Source organism: Marmota monax, unplaced genomic scaffold (genome assembly GCF_021218885.2).
Source record: "Marmota monax isolate L192 unplaced genomic scaffold, Marmota_monax_Labrador192_F-V1.1 WCK01_AAM20220418_F8-fsc00030, whole genome shotgun sequence".
NCBI classification, from domain to species: Eukaryota; Metazoa; Chordata; class Mammalia; order Rodentia; family Sciuridae; genus Marmota; species Marmota monax.
The window spans coordinates 14,324,460-14,338,548 of record NW_026691988.1 but is presented as its reverse complement, the minus strand read 5'-3'; the positions used below and the strand labels follow the sequence as shown (position 1 = coordinate 14,338,548).

Genomic DNA, 14,089 nt, shown 5'->3' with positions numbered 1-14,089 from the left:
ATTCAACTGACCCCTAGAATATATCTGGTCTAAAAGGGAGTCCAACAGGTGTTTGGACTATAACACGGGGAACCTTATAAATGTTCTGTGATACATTATTGCTCTCATGGGGCATTCTACCACACTCTACACATGATTCCAGGTTTTGTGTTATTTTGAACGTATATTACAGTGGATAATGCAATTTTATGTTAGAAAACATGATTATGTCATGAATATAATTTGTGTTCAATAGTATCCCCAAGTTTGTTCTTACCTGAACAAAATGACTAGGAGTTTCACTGCAAACTGAGTGGATCTGTCCATTTACTATTGGAATTATCTTAGCTAAAGGCAGGCTGACACTAGAAAGACTGAAAAATCATCACAGTGATTATTTTCTGAAATCATCTCATAGTCATTTAACATTTTAATTAAAAGGTAACATTCACTCATAGAAGAATATATACAGAAATATATTAAAAGAAAAATCAAGTCCAACCATAATTCTACCACCTGGAAATGACAACCAATTGAATTCATGGGTAGTTTTTCTGGCAATTTTTACACATAGTTTTTTTTTTTTTTTTTTTTTAAACACAAAACTCTTAACTACTTGAAAATATTGTTTTTTTGTTATGAGCATTTTTATATCTTTTAAAAAGTTCTAAAATTTTGGTCTGATTTTTTTTTTTTTTTTAATGATTGCATGGTAATCCATTCTCTAGCTATGAGAATTTTCATCATCAGCTTCTTAAAGTTGGGGTCATTTAAGTATTTGTCTTGATTTTCTTAACATAAATAATTCTGTATAAACATGGTCAAACAGTATTAATGCTTTTAAGATTTATTGTGTACACTGCCAAATGCCCTCTGCTTCCTCAGCAGTATATGAATAGGCTTGCTCCATCAGGCCTTATTTCCACATTGGGTACTGTTTTCTTTAATCTTTCTATGTATGAAAAGTGAAAATGTTATAAGTCTGTATTTCTTTTAATTACTCTCAAAGTTGAATGTTTTTTGCCCCTATTCTGAACTACATCATTATCTATCTGGCAGTGTAAGTAGAAAACCTGGGCATTATCCTTGTTGATATCCGATCTCTCCATAATCCTAAACATTCCTTTCTTTTCTTTTCTCCTCCTTTCTCCTCCCAACCCTTCCCCTTATGCTGGGGATTGAACCTAGGGCCTATATCTGGAATTTATATTGTATTCTGCTAATTTAGCTATTCTTTTATGTGTAACATATTATCTTAATAATTAACACTTTATGTATTCTACAGGAAAAGCAAATTCATTGCTCTACTTTTTCAATAATTTCTTAAATAGTCTCAGCCCAGTGTTTCTCCAGATCATCTGTATTATCATTTGTCCAAGCTTACTATTAACAAAGCGATATCCTCCAGTCCCCAATGGGGTTTTAGTATAGTACTTTGACTAAGTCTAAGAGAATAATTTTATAATTTTTAGTTAATTCTCTTGGTTTTCTAAGTTTAAAATCATGTCACCTTCAAATAACAATAGTCATTCCTCTCTCTTTCCAAAACTTGTATTATTTTAAAAGATTACAGGAATTTAACTTAGAAAATCAAGAGTCAATTAACAGTTTGTTAGAATAGTAACAACAGTTGGTAAATTGTCTATTTCCAAGATAAATATATAAAAAAAATCAATGGATTTCCTCAATTTTGTCTTCAAAAAATGGTCTTATCTTAGCCTTACTACGTTAGTTAGAATAAAAGAATGATACTGAGTAAATATATCAATACTGACCATGTTTATATTGTTTCTGAATGTGATGAAAATCATTCTGGTGTTTCACTATTAAATATATTTGCTCTTGATTTCAAATTTTCTTTTCTTAATATTTATTTTTTAGTTGTAGTTGCACAATAACTTTATTTATTTATTTTTATGTGGTGCTGATGATCAAACCCAGGGCCTAACAGGTGTGAGGAAAGCACTCTACCGCTGAGCCACACCCCAGCTCTTCTTTTATTTTTATAAACATACTTTTTAATTTATGATAAGAGGCTTTATCAATAATTGATTATTCAAAAGGCTTTATTGAATGCCTTTTCAGCAACAGTGATGATGTTCTTTTGTCCTATTAATTTTATAGTTTATTGTAAAAGCTTTACTAATGTTTTGACCCTCTTTTCATTCTTAAAATAAACCTTATTTAGTCCTAGTTACAGAATAATTAAAATTCTGGGCTCTGATATTCAACAGAAGTTATTGAACATCTATCTGTCTTTACCACTTCCTAGATTTTTGACCTGAAGTTATTTAACTTTTTTGTGTCAGTCTTCTCACTTGGAAAATGAGAAAAATACCAGCACCTATTTCCTAATGTTACTTTCAGAATTCTATGAGATATGTTCTGAAGAATATCTATCATCACACTAGCAAATAGAAAAGGTTTTGGCCACCATATATTTCTGGATTTCATTTGCTAATATTTTATTAAGAATTCTTATATCTATATTCATCCCTCAAAAATCTATAGTTTTCCTTTTAGTCCTATCTTATGCATTATTCTATTGGGCTACTACTGGTGATAGGTAAGCTTTTCATTTTAAATATCCATTGTATATATATTAATATATATGTATACATAATATATAAAGCATTATACATATACTTTATATATCTAAAACCTTTATTAGTTTGCATCATTTTCAGTTGACTATCTCCAGAGATGTGAAATATTAATCATAATACATAATACATAAATAATGATACATTTTGTCTTTGCCAATTTGAAAACTTTATTTTTTTCTTCATTTACTATAATGACTAGAACTTCCATAACATGTTCAATAATAGTGATGATAGTATGCATGATGTAAATGTTTCTAAGTGTTACATATAGATTATAAAGTTGGTTATTTTATGAAATAGAAAAATAGGAAATATCTGAGGTCCCAGTATATACATGCAGAGATATGAAAGGGTATAATATGATCTCTATTTCTGAGAGGAGACTCAAAATTTAACTGAGGAATAAAACTTCAAAGTGGTGCATGTAGGTTGTGCATGAAAGTATAGACAGTAAGCACTCTATGTGTTCAGAAAATGATAAGACTATCAAGGGCTGATGATGTTGCAGTCTAATTTTTGTAATTCTTTAGTATAAGATAAAGCTTTTGTTCATGTTAAAACAACTATTACCATTCTTTACCACCACTTGGGAAATAACTAATACTTTGCTAAGTTCAGATTATACTCAAATTTTATTAACTACAGTATTTTTTTTTTACCAATATTAACTGAGTATCTTGATTTTCAAATACAGGATTGGCCTTGAGCTAAATATTTTTAATGTAACTTAAAAGAACTGCCAAAAAAGTTTTGAGGATCATATTCAAATTGTTTCAGAAAATAAAGTTTATGGCTCTAAGTATTCCAAATGCTCAATGTTAATGGCAAATTATTCTTTTCTGTACAATAAAGAAGGGTTTAATAGAAGTGGGTAAACAATGTCTTGTCATATATAGATATTTAAAAATTAAACTGGAAACTGCACATATTGCTTATCAGTTATTGTTTCCTCAAATTTTAGTGGGACACTTTATAGTCATCATTGATTTGGTACCCTTATTTCTAAATGTGACATAAACATCTGCAAAAACAGAGCTCCTGGAAGAGTGTAGATCCTAAAATGAGACCAAAAGTGCTCATCTTGAGCTGATAAAGGATCCACGATGTAATAACAGGTATAATTAACATTACTAACATTGAACTAACTAAATAATACCAATCCTATCATAAAATGAATTTTCTCCTTGAATTATAATGATCTCAATTTTTAGAGAGAGTTGTAATAAGATAATTATAATACAAGGAGAAAATTCATTAAATGAGAATCTACAACAAGAATGCCCAGTAAAAGTATTAAATTATGTAAACCAACAATGGCTTACAATACCAGAATAATATTGGAGAACACATTTAAATTTAAGTACATTATCATTTTATGCCTTAAAAAGTTAAAAAAAACTATAACTGGAATTTGGTTTATAGAAAGGCACTTTCACAGCTTAAATACTTCAATATAGTGGCAAAAATTTTAGAAAAACTGCAAGTTCTAATATTGAATCTAGAAGGAACTTCCACTAATGAAGAAGTCATTGGTTCAAAAAGTTTAATATGTTAAAAATGAGGTACTCAAATTTATTCTCTAAGATTTCATCTGGGACAAAAAATAAATGTATCCAAAGCACCATTTTTAAAGATCATTCATTTGTATGATACCATTTTCATATGTCATCTTACCTATTCATGGAGTTGCTATGTTGCAGGTCCTGTTCAGTAGGTCGAAAGAACTCAGCCATGTTGTCTAGAAGTCTACTAAAACCTCGATTTAAACAGGTATTCAAAACTGTACTAAAATCTGGACTACATAAAATAAGAAGTATATGTTACTTTTTAGATTCTCCATGGAAAAGGAAACAAATTCAATAGTTATGTAGCTATCTTTGAAAGCCACCAACATTTCTAGTTACAATCTAGTTTTTATGGCCAGAAACATTAAAAATTTATCAAGGAACCAATCTTTAAAAAAATAAGCATAAAATGATATTATTATTTAGCACAACATGATGACAATATTCATTCATTTCACTAGATTTTTTTTTATAAATCAGCACTTTATACATTTTTTAAAAAAAATAGCAATACTATTATTACTTCTCTCAAGGAAACTTTTGAATCCTTCCACAGTCACAGATTATTGGTTTGCTTTACTACAACATCCAAATTCAATGAGATAGAAAATATTATTATCATGTATAGATGAAAAACAAGATACATGAAGAATGGAGAAACTCCCTCAAAGGAATGCAATTTGTAAACTGGGGAGCTCAAATTCATATACAGGTATTTTTCAATCCTAATTCAGGCTCCTTTAATTACATGGATTTCATACCTTACCCAACTCTGATATAAAAAATACTATACAAGGATACTATCAAAGTTAGAAAATGCCTAGTGAAGTAAGTACCGCTTTTTAAATCAGTGTGTGTGTATATATATCTATGTATTTTTCCTATTTCTTCTCTTTTTAAAAAACTTTAATGTGTTAGAACTTTGATACTATAAATTTCACTCATTTTAAATGTACTAAGTCACTGATTTTTCACAAATTTACATATTTGTACAACTATCACTACAATCCAATTTTAGATCATTTTTCTCATCTTTTTTGTCCAGTTGCAGACAACCCCATCCCAACCCAGGCCACAGGTAACCATAAATTTACTTTTTGTCTCTGTAGTTTTCTGGACATTTCATGGAAACAGAGTCTTAGGAAATTGTGGTCTTTTGTGTCTGTCCTCTCTCACTTAGCATGATGGTTTCTTACTTTTTATTTTTTGCAGTAGTGGGTCTCAAACCCCAGGGTATTTTACTATGAAGCTACAGCTCTAGCCCTTTTAATTTTTTATTTTGAAAATAGAGTTTTGGTAAGTTGTTGAAGCTAGTGTGGAATTTGAAGTCCCCTTTCCTCAGCCTCCTGAGTTGCTGAGATTACGGTTATACCGGTGTGCATGGTCATGTCACACCTGGCCAGCATGATGTTTTTAGGGTTCATCTATGTTGTGCCATGTATCAATAGTTTGTTCCTTTTTGTTGCTAAGTAGAATTCCATTGCATAAATATATCACATTCTATTTATTCATTCATCAGTTGATGGGCACCTAGATTGTTTCCACTTTTTGTCCATTTAAAATAATTCTATTATGAAATTTCTTAAGTTTTTGTGTGCACATATGTTTCAAATTCTCTTCAATAGATATATAGGAGTGGAACTGCTTGGTCAGGTAGTAAACTTAATTTTGCCCTCAAAGGGAATATGATAGGATTAAAAGAAGAAAAAAATGATTAAGGGGACGAAAATTCAAGAAATGAAAACTGAACCTACCTGCATTTTTTCCATAATTCCCATATTTTTTAAAAATTATTTATTTATTTATTTAATTTATATATGACAGCGGAATGCATTAAATGATTTAGGAAAGGTAAAGGAGTATAGTACAGTGTTTGGAGCACAAGTCCTCGAAAATATTAATTTTTATTTTTCTTCTGATTAGATTGTATTCATTTGGGCAATAAAAGAAATGAGAATAGCTTTTTTTAAAGAAATAACCTTGCTTCCTACTCCACAGAATAAGCAATGAGAACTTCCACATATTTGTCCTACCACATCTACCAACTTACATGCCTCTGTTCCTATCCTTAGCTATCTCTCACTGACTCCTAAAACCAATCCCTTAGAAAAAAATTTTTACTGACACATATTTGTACATATTTATGGATGTGATGTAATTCAATAATGTATACAATGTTTGTAATGATCAAATCATGGTGATTAGCAACCTTTTAAAGTGTATTGAATCCCATTTTTTTTTTCTATTTGAGGTTCTTTGTTCTTAAAAGTACTCTAATTTCCTACACCAATTTCTCCCTCTCCTATCACTTTAGGTCTGTTAAGTAAATACTTATTGAGTATCTATTACATGCAAGGCACTGTTCTAAAAGTACAGTATACATTGATGAGCAAAAAGACCCAATTTTCTTATCTCATGGAGTTTAAGTCTACTAGAACCTGTGGTTAAAAAAATGCTTGAAACCAAAATAGACCTGTAGACCAATGGTATAGAATAGAGGACAAAGAGTCTAACGCTCATAACTATAGTTATCTTATATTAGACAAGGATGCCAAAAACGTACATTGGAAAAAAGATAGCCTCTTCAACAAATGGTGCTGGGAAAACTAGAAATCTACATGTAATAAGATGAAATTAAACCTCTGTCTCTCACCATGCACAAAACTCAACTCAAAGTGGATCAAGGACCTAGGAATTAAATCAGAGACTTTGTGCCTAATGGAAGAAAAAATAGGCCTCAACTTTCTTAATAAGACTCCTGTAGCACAAGAATTAAAACCAAGAATCAATAAACGGGATGGATTCAAACTAAAAAGCTTCTTCTCAGCAAAAGAACAATCAGTGAAGGGAATACAGAGCCTACTAACTGGGAACAAATCTTTACCACAAGCACATCAAATAGAGCACTAATCTCTAGGATACAGAAAGCACTCAAAAACCTTAACACCAAAAAACCAAATAACCCAATCAATAAATGGGACAAGGAACTGAACAGACACTTCTCACCAGAGTATATACAATCAATCAACAAACATATGAAAAAATATTCAACATCTCTTTAGCAATTAGAGAAAGGCAAATCAAAACTACCCTAAGATTTCATCTCACTCCAGTCAGAATGGCAGCTATTAAGAATACAAACAACAATAGGTGTTGTTGGTGAGGATGTGGAGAAAAAGGCACACTCATACATTGCTGGTGGGACTGCAAATTAGTGAAGCCAATTTGGAAAGCAGTATGAAGATTCCTTGGAAAACTTGGAATGGAATTGCCATTTGACCCAGCTACCCCACTCCTCGGTTTATACCCAAAGGTCTTAGAAACAGCATACTACAGGGATGCAAACATATCAATGTTTATAGCAGCACAATTCACAATAGCTAAATTATGGAGCCAACCTAGATGCCCTTCAGTAGATGAATGTATAGGGAAACTTTGGCATATATATACAATGGAACATTACTCAGCATTAAAAGAGAATAAAATTATGGCATTTGCAAGTAAATGGATAAAGACACGAATGGTGTGAAAATACTTTGTGTACAATCAGTAACTTGAAAAATTGTGCTCTATATGTGTAATATGAAATGAATTGCATTCTGCCACCATGTATAACAAATTAGAATAAATAAATAATTTTTAAAAATGCTTGAAACACAAAATTGAGGTTGAACAGCTAATAAGTAAAGGAGCCAATTTTGAATCTAGGTCACATGGTCTTCTAATGCACACTCTGGTGCTTTTTCATTTTTAATACTTTGACTTTTAAGTGATTCAAATATAATAGTAAATTTAGGGAAGAAATGAATTTCTATATTGCTGGGGTATACCAAGATTACCCTGGAAAACATTTTCAGAATATACCTTTTAACCTCTCAATCAATATATCATAAGGATCTATAGTCCAAGGGAGTGGGTGGCCAAGGTGAGTATCTTTAAAAAAAAAAAAAATCCCTCCAGTTAGGTAGGAAATCCTACCTGAAGGCAGGAAAATGATTCAAAGTTTAATTTTAACACAAAATTATGTTGAATATGGTGTTCAGGAAAAATTAAATAAATGGTCTTACACACATCCAAAATACAAGCCCATTTTCCCTGTTACATGCAGTCTACATACCTTTCTAACATGTCTCTAGTTTCATTGAGAAGTTTAATAGTAGTAATATCTCTGGAAGAAAGTCCACAGGCCTATAAAATTAAAATGCCATACTTCAGAATTTCATATATCACCTTGGTTTCATGAAGAAACTAATCACATTCAAGGACTCAGGAGTTCAAGAAGTCTAAAAGTCTTTGTTACATCAATGATAAAAAAAAAATTCACCAAACTCAAATACACCTACAATAGTTAATGTACACAGGTAAGTGGGTAGTATTTAAAACATGAGTCAAAGTATACTTTATAAAATCCTTGTTAATTTGGCCCTTCTTGGGTGAATTTCTTGCATATATAGACAATGAAAAATAGGTTTTCAGATTCCAGAGATTTGGGTGTTTTTTTTTTTCCTTTTTCACCATTAAAAAATTTTATCAGGAAATGTGTCTTTTTCATCAGTCTATCCTGAGGCTCCGTGTGGTTTTTCAATCTGAAGTTTCAGGTTTTATTTCAATTCAGTAGGATTTAGTCCATCATTCTGCTCTTCACCTGTTCCTCTAGATCATTTTCTTTTTAGTTCCACTATTGAATTTTAAAATTTGGAAATTGTTTTCTAGTCCAGAAAGCTTTTATAATTCTCTTACTATGTCTCCTTGAGACCATTCTGTAAATAAGTTTTCCATTAATTCTGTACCACTCGTCCTCCTTACTCAGTTTAGCCTCTCTATTTCAAGTCACAGGTCTCCCTTAAATGGTAGATTGCAACTTTTTAAAAAAAAATTGCTCATGAATGTTGCTTAGCACTCAAAGAGGTCATCTTTGGGGTCTCTAAGGGAAGGCAAACTGGCAGGCAATTAAATTATAGTATTCTAGTCTATGGTACCTTCATGCTGAATTATGGCATAGAGGCTTTAGTTGGTTAGAGTTATTATTCTTCCAATCGCAAAGAATTGGCTTAATCTAGTTTTTGCATAAAAAGCCACTAATTTAAAAATGAACCACATAATCTACAATCTTTGGCACTTTTATTGTTCCTACTCAATGAATGATTTTTATACAACAATTGCTTAGGACACAACAGTGTGTAATAACACTATAGTTGATAATTTGTCAGATTAGGCTTTGTTTCTCAACTGGATAACTACAACGTCCTTCAGGTCATTTCACACTACCATTTTTTTTTTTTTCACTACTGGGTATTGAACCCAGGAGTGCTCTATCACTGAGCTACATCTCTAGCCCTTCATAGTTTTTATTTTAAGATAAGGTCCTAGTAAGTTGCTGAAACTGGCATTGAATTTGCCATCCTCCTGCCTCAGCCTCCGTAGCAGCTGAGATTATAGGTGTACAATACCAAGCCTGGCTGCCTTTAGTTATTTTAAAAGCAAATTTGAATGTAGAACTTAACTTCATTAAAATTTAAATTTCTTTGTCTGCAAACTGAAGTTTAATCTGTTTACCTTGGCATACAAAGCTTTGCATGATCTTGTCCTCACATGATCTTGTTCTAGGTTCTGCTAGTTCATCTTACAGAAATAGGTCTAGCCACACTAACTGAATTTGTCTTCTCAATTCCTCAAGTGAAATGAACATGTCTACCTTATTTTATATCTGCAGCATATATCGCAGTGTCTGTCACATAAATATTACTCAAAAATTTGCTGAATATCTAAAATTATATGTGATTCTGACTAAAAATAGCTGTATTTACAGTTTGTTTTCTAAATTAATCAAGTTTTATTTAAATTATTGAACTATATCTTTCAATCATTTACATTTCAAGAGACAGTAACAAATTTAGAAGATACAGAATAGCTGGTTTGGTTAAATGGTTATAAATTAAGCACCTGAACTGCTAATGGAGTTTCTTCATCTGGCATCATATAATGGCATAATAAAGATTTGGATCCATCTTTATTAATCCAAGAAGAAGATTTATCTTGTTCAACAAGAGTTCTGATTTCTTTTATTTTTTGCTCCAAGTCCAAAAGGGACAAAGAATGTTTAAGAGAAACACTAGAAACAAAGAAAAGAGAATTGAGTTAAATTTAAACTACAAAACACATCACATACACATTTTTTTTTTCTTTACAGGCTACTATCTGTTTCATCTGGTCAAACCTGAAACTGCTGAACGGATTAGAATGGATTAATAAATCAGCCACCAGTTAAGGATCATTACTACAAAGCCAAGAAAAAAATCTTGCTGCAGATTAATAAGAAAATTCCTATTGTAATTATAGATTTTATTAGTGTTAGTGGGAGATAAAAGCTTTAGGCAGATTTTAAAGGAAGATTTTTCTTTTATTTCATGACCAAAATATTTCTGATTTGCAAAGAAATAAATAAACATGAATGTTAAATATTTCCCCTGCGTATCAACAGGTTGATACTGATGAAGAAAAAGGGTTCTACAATGCAATATTCAGGGCTGGTATCTGGTTACACAGTGTTTCACATATCACCATTCATCAAGTTACCTGCTTCACTAGAACAATTTTAATTTTTCTTTTATTTGTCAGAATCAGGGAGTCTGAAAAGTCAAAAAATGCCTTACCTTCCTAAAATATTCTGCACAGCTTGTTTAATGACAGTGATCAATTCTGTCAGGCCTATTAAAGGAAAAACAAAATTTAAAAAATCTTGCTCACATTAAGAATTCCTCAATAATAAATACAAGTAAGTGACCTGAAATTAATATACAGGTCACAAGTCAGAATCTTACCATCTCCAAGGAGGTGTTGAATACTTGATAAATATTGCTGTTGGACGTCTGGGGGAGCAAGAACTGTCTGTACAAAAAAAAATAAGGTTAAATTATCTAAATTTTTATTAGTAAGTAATATTTTCAGTACAATCTGAGTTGAGATTTTCAGGATCTAGAATGTCAGGGAAAATATTTTTTAACATACCAAAATGTCTGTTTTCAAAAGATGAAAAATAATCACCATGCCAAAAGTTTATAATCTCATTTAATACAAAGTTATTTTTCATAGAAACTGTTATCAGAATACATAATATCCAACTAAACTTTGAACTTCCTAAAAGAAAGGGCAATACGTATTTAAGTCTATTAAACTTACTGTGCCATTTTTGCCAACAGCCGCATTATCCAAGTAAATATATCCACCAATTATGTTTAACTGGACTCTCAAAAGAACAACCAGCATGCAAGTACTATATACAGCCACGATACTTCTTGTGAAACCTTCAGAGAGAAAAGAAATCCTTTGGTATTGTTATTAAGATATCAACAAATGTGTAAAATCCTGAATCATCTCTAACACTATTTTTTTCATAACATGAATTTAAAAATGTATTTGTAACTGTATCAAGTATAAAAATGTCAATTTAAATAGTTCATATTCAATCCACCTCCTTACAACTTGTTTAGAAGTAATATAGGTTAAACTCCTAATTTAAGTAATAACCAATGAAAATTTATTGTATAAAAGAGCTATACAATATAAACTTAGAAAGGAAAACAAGAACAGATTGCACTAAAAGTAGCAGCCTCTAAACTCAAGAGTTTTCCAGGGAGCCAGAGAGCTAAGAGAAGGTGGCTAGGCATGGAAGAACTATGGCCTTCAAGGGCAGGCAAAGTAGGAAAAGCCCAGTAAAGGAGTAGAAGAAGGAAAAGAAAAGGAAAACACCTCAGCAGCATATGTCACAGAATGTTCATGACAGAGGAGAGAGCAGAAGTATAGACTGCTGCTGGGAGATCTAGCAGGTGAAAGATGTCCCAGTGGATTTAGCAACACAGCCTTACTAGTGATATCTACAAAATCTGCCTGGGTAGACACAGGGGTGGAAGTCAGGTGATAGTGTGTCAAAGAGTGAGTGAAAGTGAAGAAAGAGGATGTAGAAATCTTTGGTCAGAAGGAAAGTAAGCAATAGTTGAAAGGAAATACAGGATACTAGAAAGGTTTCTTTAAAAACAGGCAAGGCTTAAATATCATTCAATTGCTAAGGATTAGTTGAATGCATCAAAAAATATGGGAATAATTGTTAATATGAAGTTTTGAGACATAGGTAGATATATAGGACCCAGGGAAGCTCTTTCTTTCTGTTTTTACCAATGAAGGTTTGCATACAATATCAAAGTAAAGTTCCTAACTGGATTAGAGTAAAAGCTCCCTTTAAAATATAATGTTAAACACACTAGTACTTAATATAGGCATATGTAGTTTAGGAGTTTTCACATTATAATTAGAACAATAATAATACCACCATCACTAAAATCCACTAAGTACTTCTTATGAACAGATATGGATCTATTTGTTTTATGAGTATTATTTTATTTAATCTTGACAATAACTTTATGAGGCTGGTAGAGTTATTCATACAGTGCAGTACAAAAATTTCCCCTTATAACTAGCTTAAGGATATGTTGCCTCTCAGAATATATAGGCTTACTTATTATCTTCAGATCCTCCCATATTTCTAGCTTGTTTGAAGGCCTAAAGGAAAAAAAATCAGGAAATATATAAAAATAATAATCCAGATAAGCTAATAGAAAACTTTGAATTCAATTTTTTAAATTAAAAATAATAGAGATAACTGAAAAAGACAAAGCTCACAAAATATAATAAAAACCAATTATAATTCCAGGAACCAATGATAACAATCATTTTCACTGGCATATATTCATTCATTCTTTTTCTTCTTTCTAAGCATATGCATACATGTACTATAAAACCATGAAGGACAATCAGGAAAGGATGTTTATTTCTTTCCCTTATTTACCATTTTACAAACAAGAAAGTATATCTTGTAATCCTTCAAAGGTAACTGGTGGGATTTTTGTTTCAAATATCATATAAACACACAAATTTGCACATATATTTGATATCTAATGCACTATAGTTATTATCTCTAATGATGTTCAAATTTCCCATCTCTGACCACTAATGGGTTATTTAGGTAGACTCCTGGATCTTTTTGAAGTGACCCCATTAATCTTTAAGAGCTTCCTTGGTTTCTGATGAGAAAAACTGTTCTGATTTCATCCTATGCAATTTTTGCTTCAGACATGAAATTATCTGTATCTCTTAAAGTCCTGGTTCCTTGTCATGGAAAATGGTAGCTAGAGACCACATCTTTGATTAAGGACATTTGTTGTTACTAGGTAGGTCATTATTTCTAACCTTTACAATGGACTAAGCTGGTTGGTGTTTAGTCCTTCAGAAGTCCATGAATTAAAGGCTTGGTACCCAGAATAGCACTACTGGGAGGTGGTAGAACCTTTAGGAGGTGGGGCCTAGTGAAAGGTTGTAAGGTTATTCATGGGGGGGGGGGTAGGGGTTATGTCCTCAAAGGGGATTTTGAGACCCTAACCCATCCAGTGTTATTCTTTTTGCTTCCTGGCTATGAAGTAAACAGTTTGCCCCACCATATACTTCCTGGCATTGCCATGACACTCCCACCAGGTGCCTACAGCAATGGGTCTGCCTGCTCTTGGACTGGAACTACCAAATCCATATGCCAAAATAAACTTTTCTTTTTGTAAGTTTATTGTCTCAGGTATTTTGTTATAGCAACAGAAAGCTAACTAATACATTGACAAATATGTGTCTATCTACTTACATGTACATGTACTTGAAGAGAGAAAATACATCATACAGTCATACTTTTATTTCCAATTCAAAATCAGGACCACAGGGTTTTTAACTTAAGTTCATTGATCTTACATCTGCATTTACTGAAAAATCAATGAAACCAACATAATTGCTAATTTGCTTCATCCCTCAACACAAGCACAGCAGACTTAAAATAGCAATATTAAAAAGGGTTTAAATGTGTTTTTTTTTTTTTAAGATACTGTGTGTCGAATGAATATATGC

The 14,089-nt window shown here is 31.7% G+C and overlaps 1 protein-coding gene across 1 annotated transcript in view; it reads right to left on the bottom strand.

Annotated features, from left to right (window-relative positions):
• Window positions 1-14,089, bottom strand: part of Pex3 (peroxisomal biogenesis factor 3) — a 36,893-nt gene that overhangs the window by 5,318 nt on the left and 17,486 nt on the right. The window contains exons 4-11 of the mRNA XM_046450639.2: window positions 12,663-12,706; window positions 11,330-11,454; window positions 10,972-11,038; window positions 10,804-10,858; window positions 10,094-10,262; window positions 8,268-8,338; window positions 4,260-4,382; window positions 257-353 (exon numbers count right to left, since the gene is read on the bottom strand). Coding sequence (XP_046306595.1) covers window positions 257-353; window positions 4,260-4,382; window positions 8,268-8,338; window positions 10,094-10,262; window positions 10,804-10,858; window positions 10,972-11,038; window positions 11,330-11,454; window positions 12,663-12,706 — 751 coding nt within the window. The remainder of the gene's footprint in view (window positions 1-256; window positions 354-4,259; window positions 4,383-8,267; window positions 8,339-10,093; window positions 10,263-10,803; window positions 10,859-10,971; window positions 11,039-11,329; window positions 11,455-12,662; window positions 12,707-14,089) is intronic.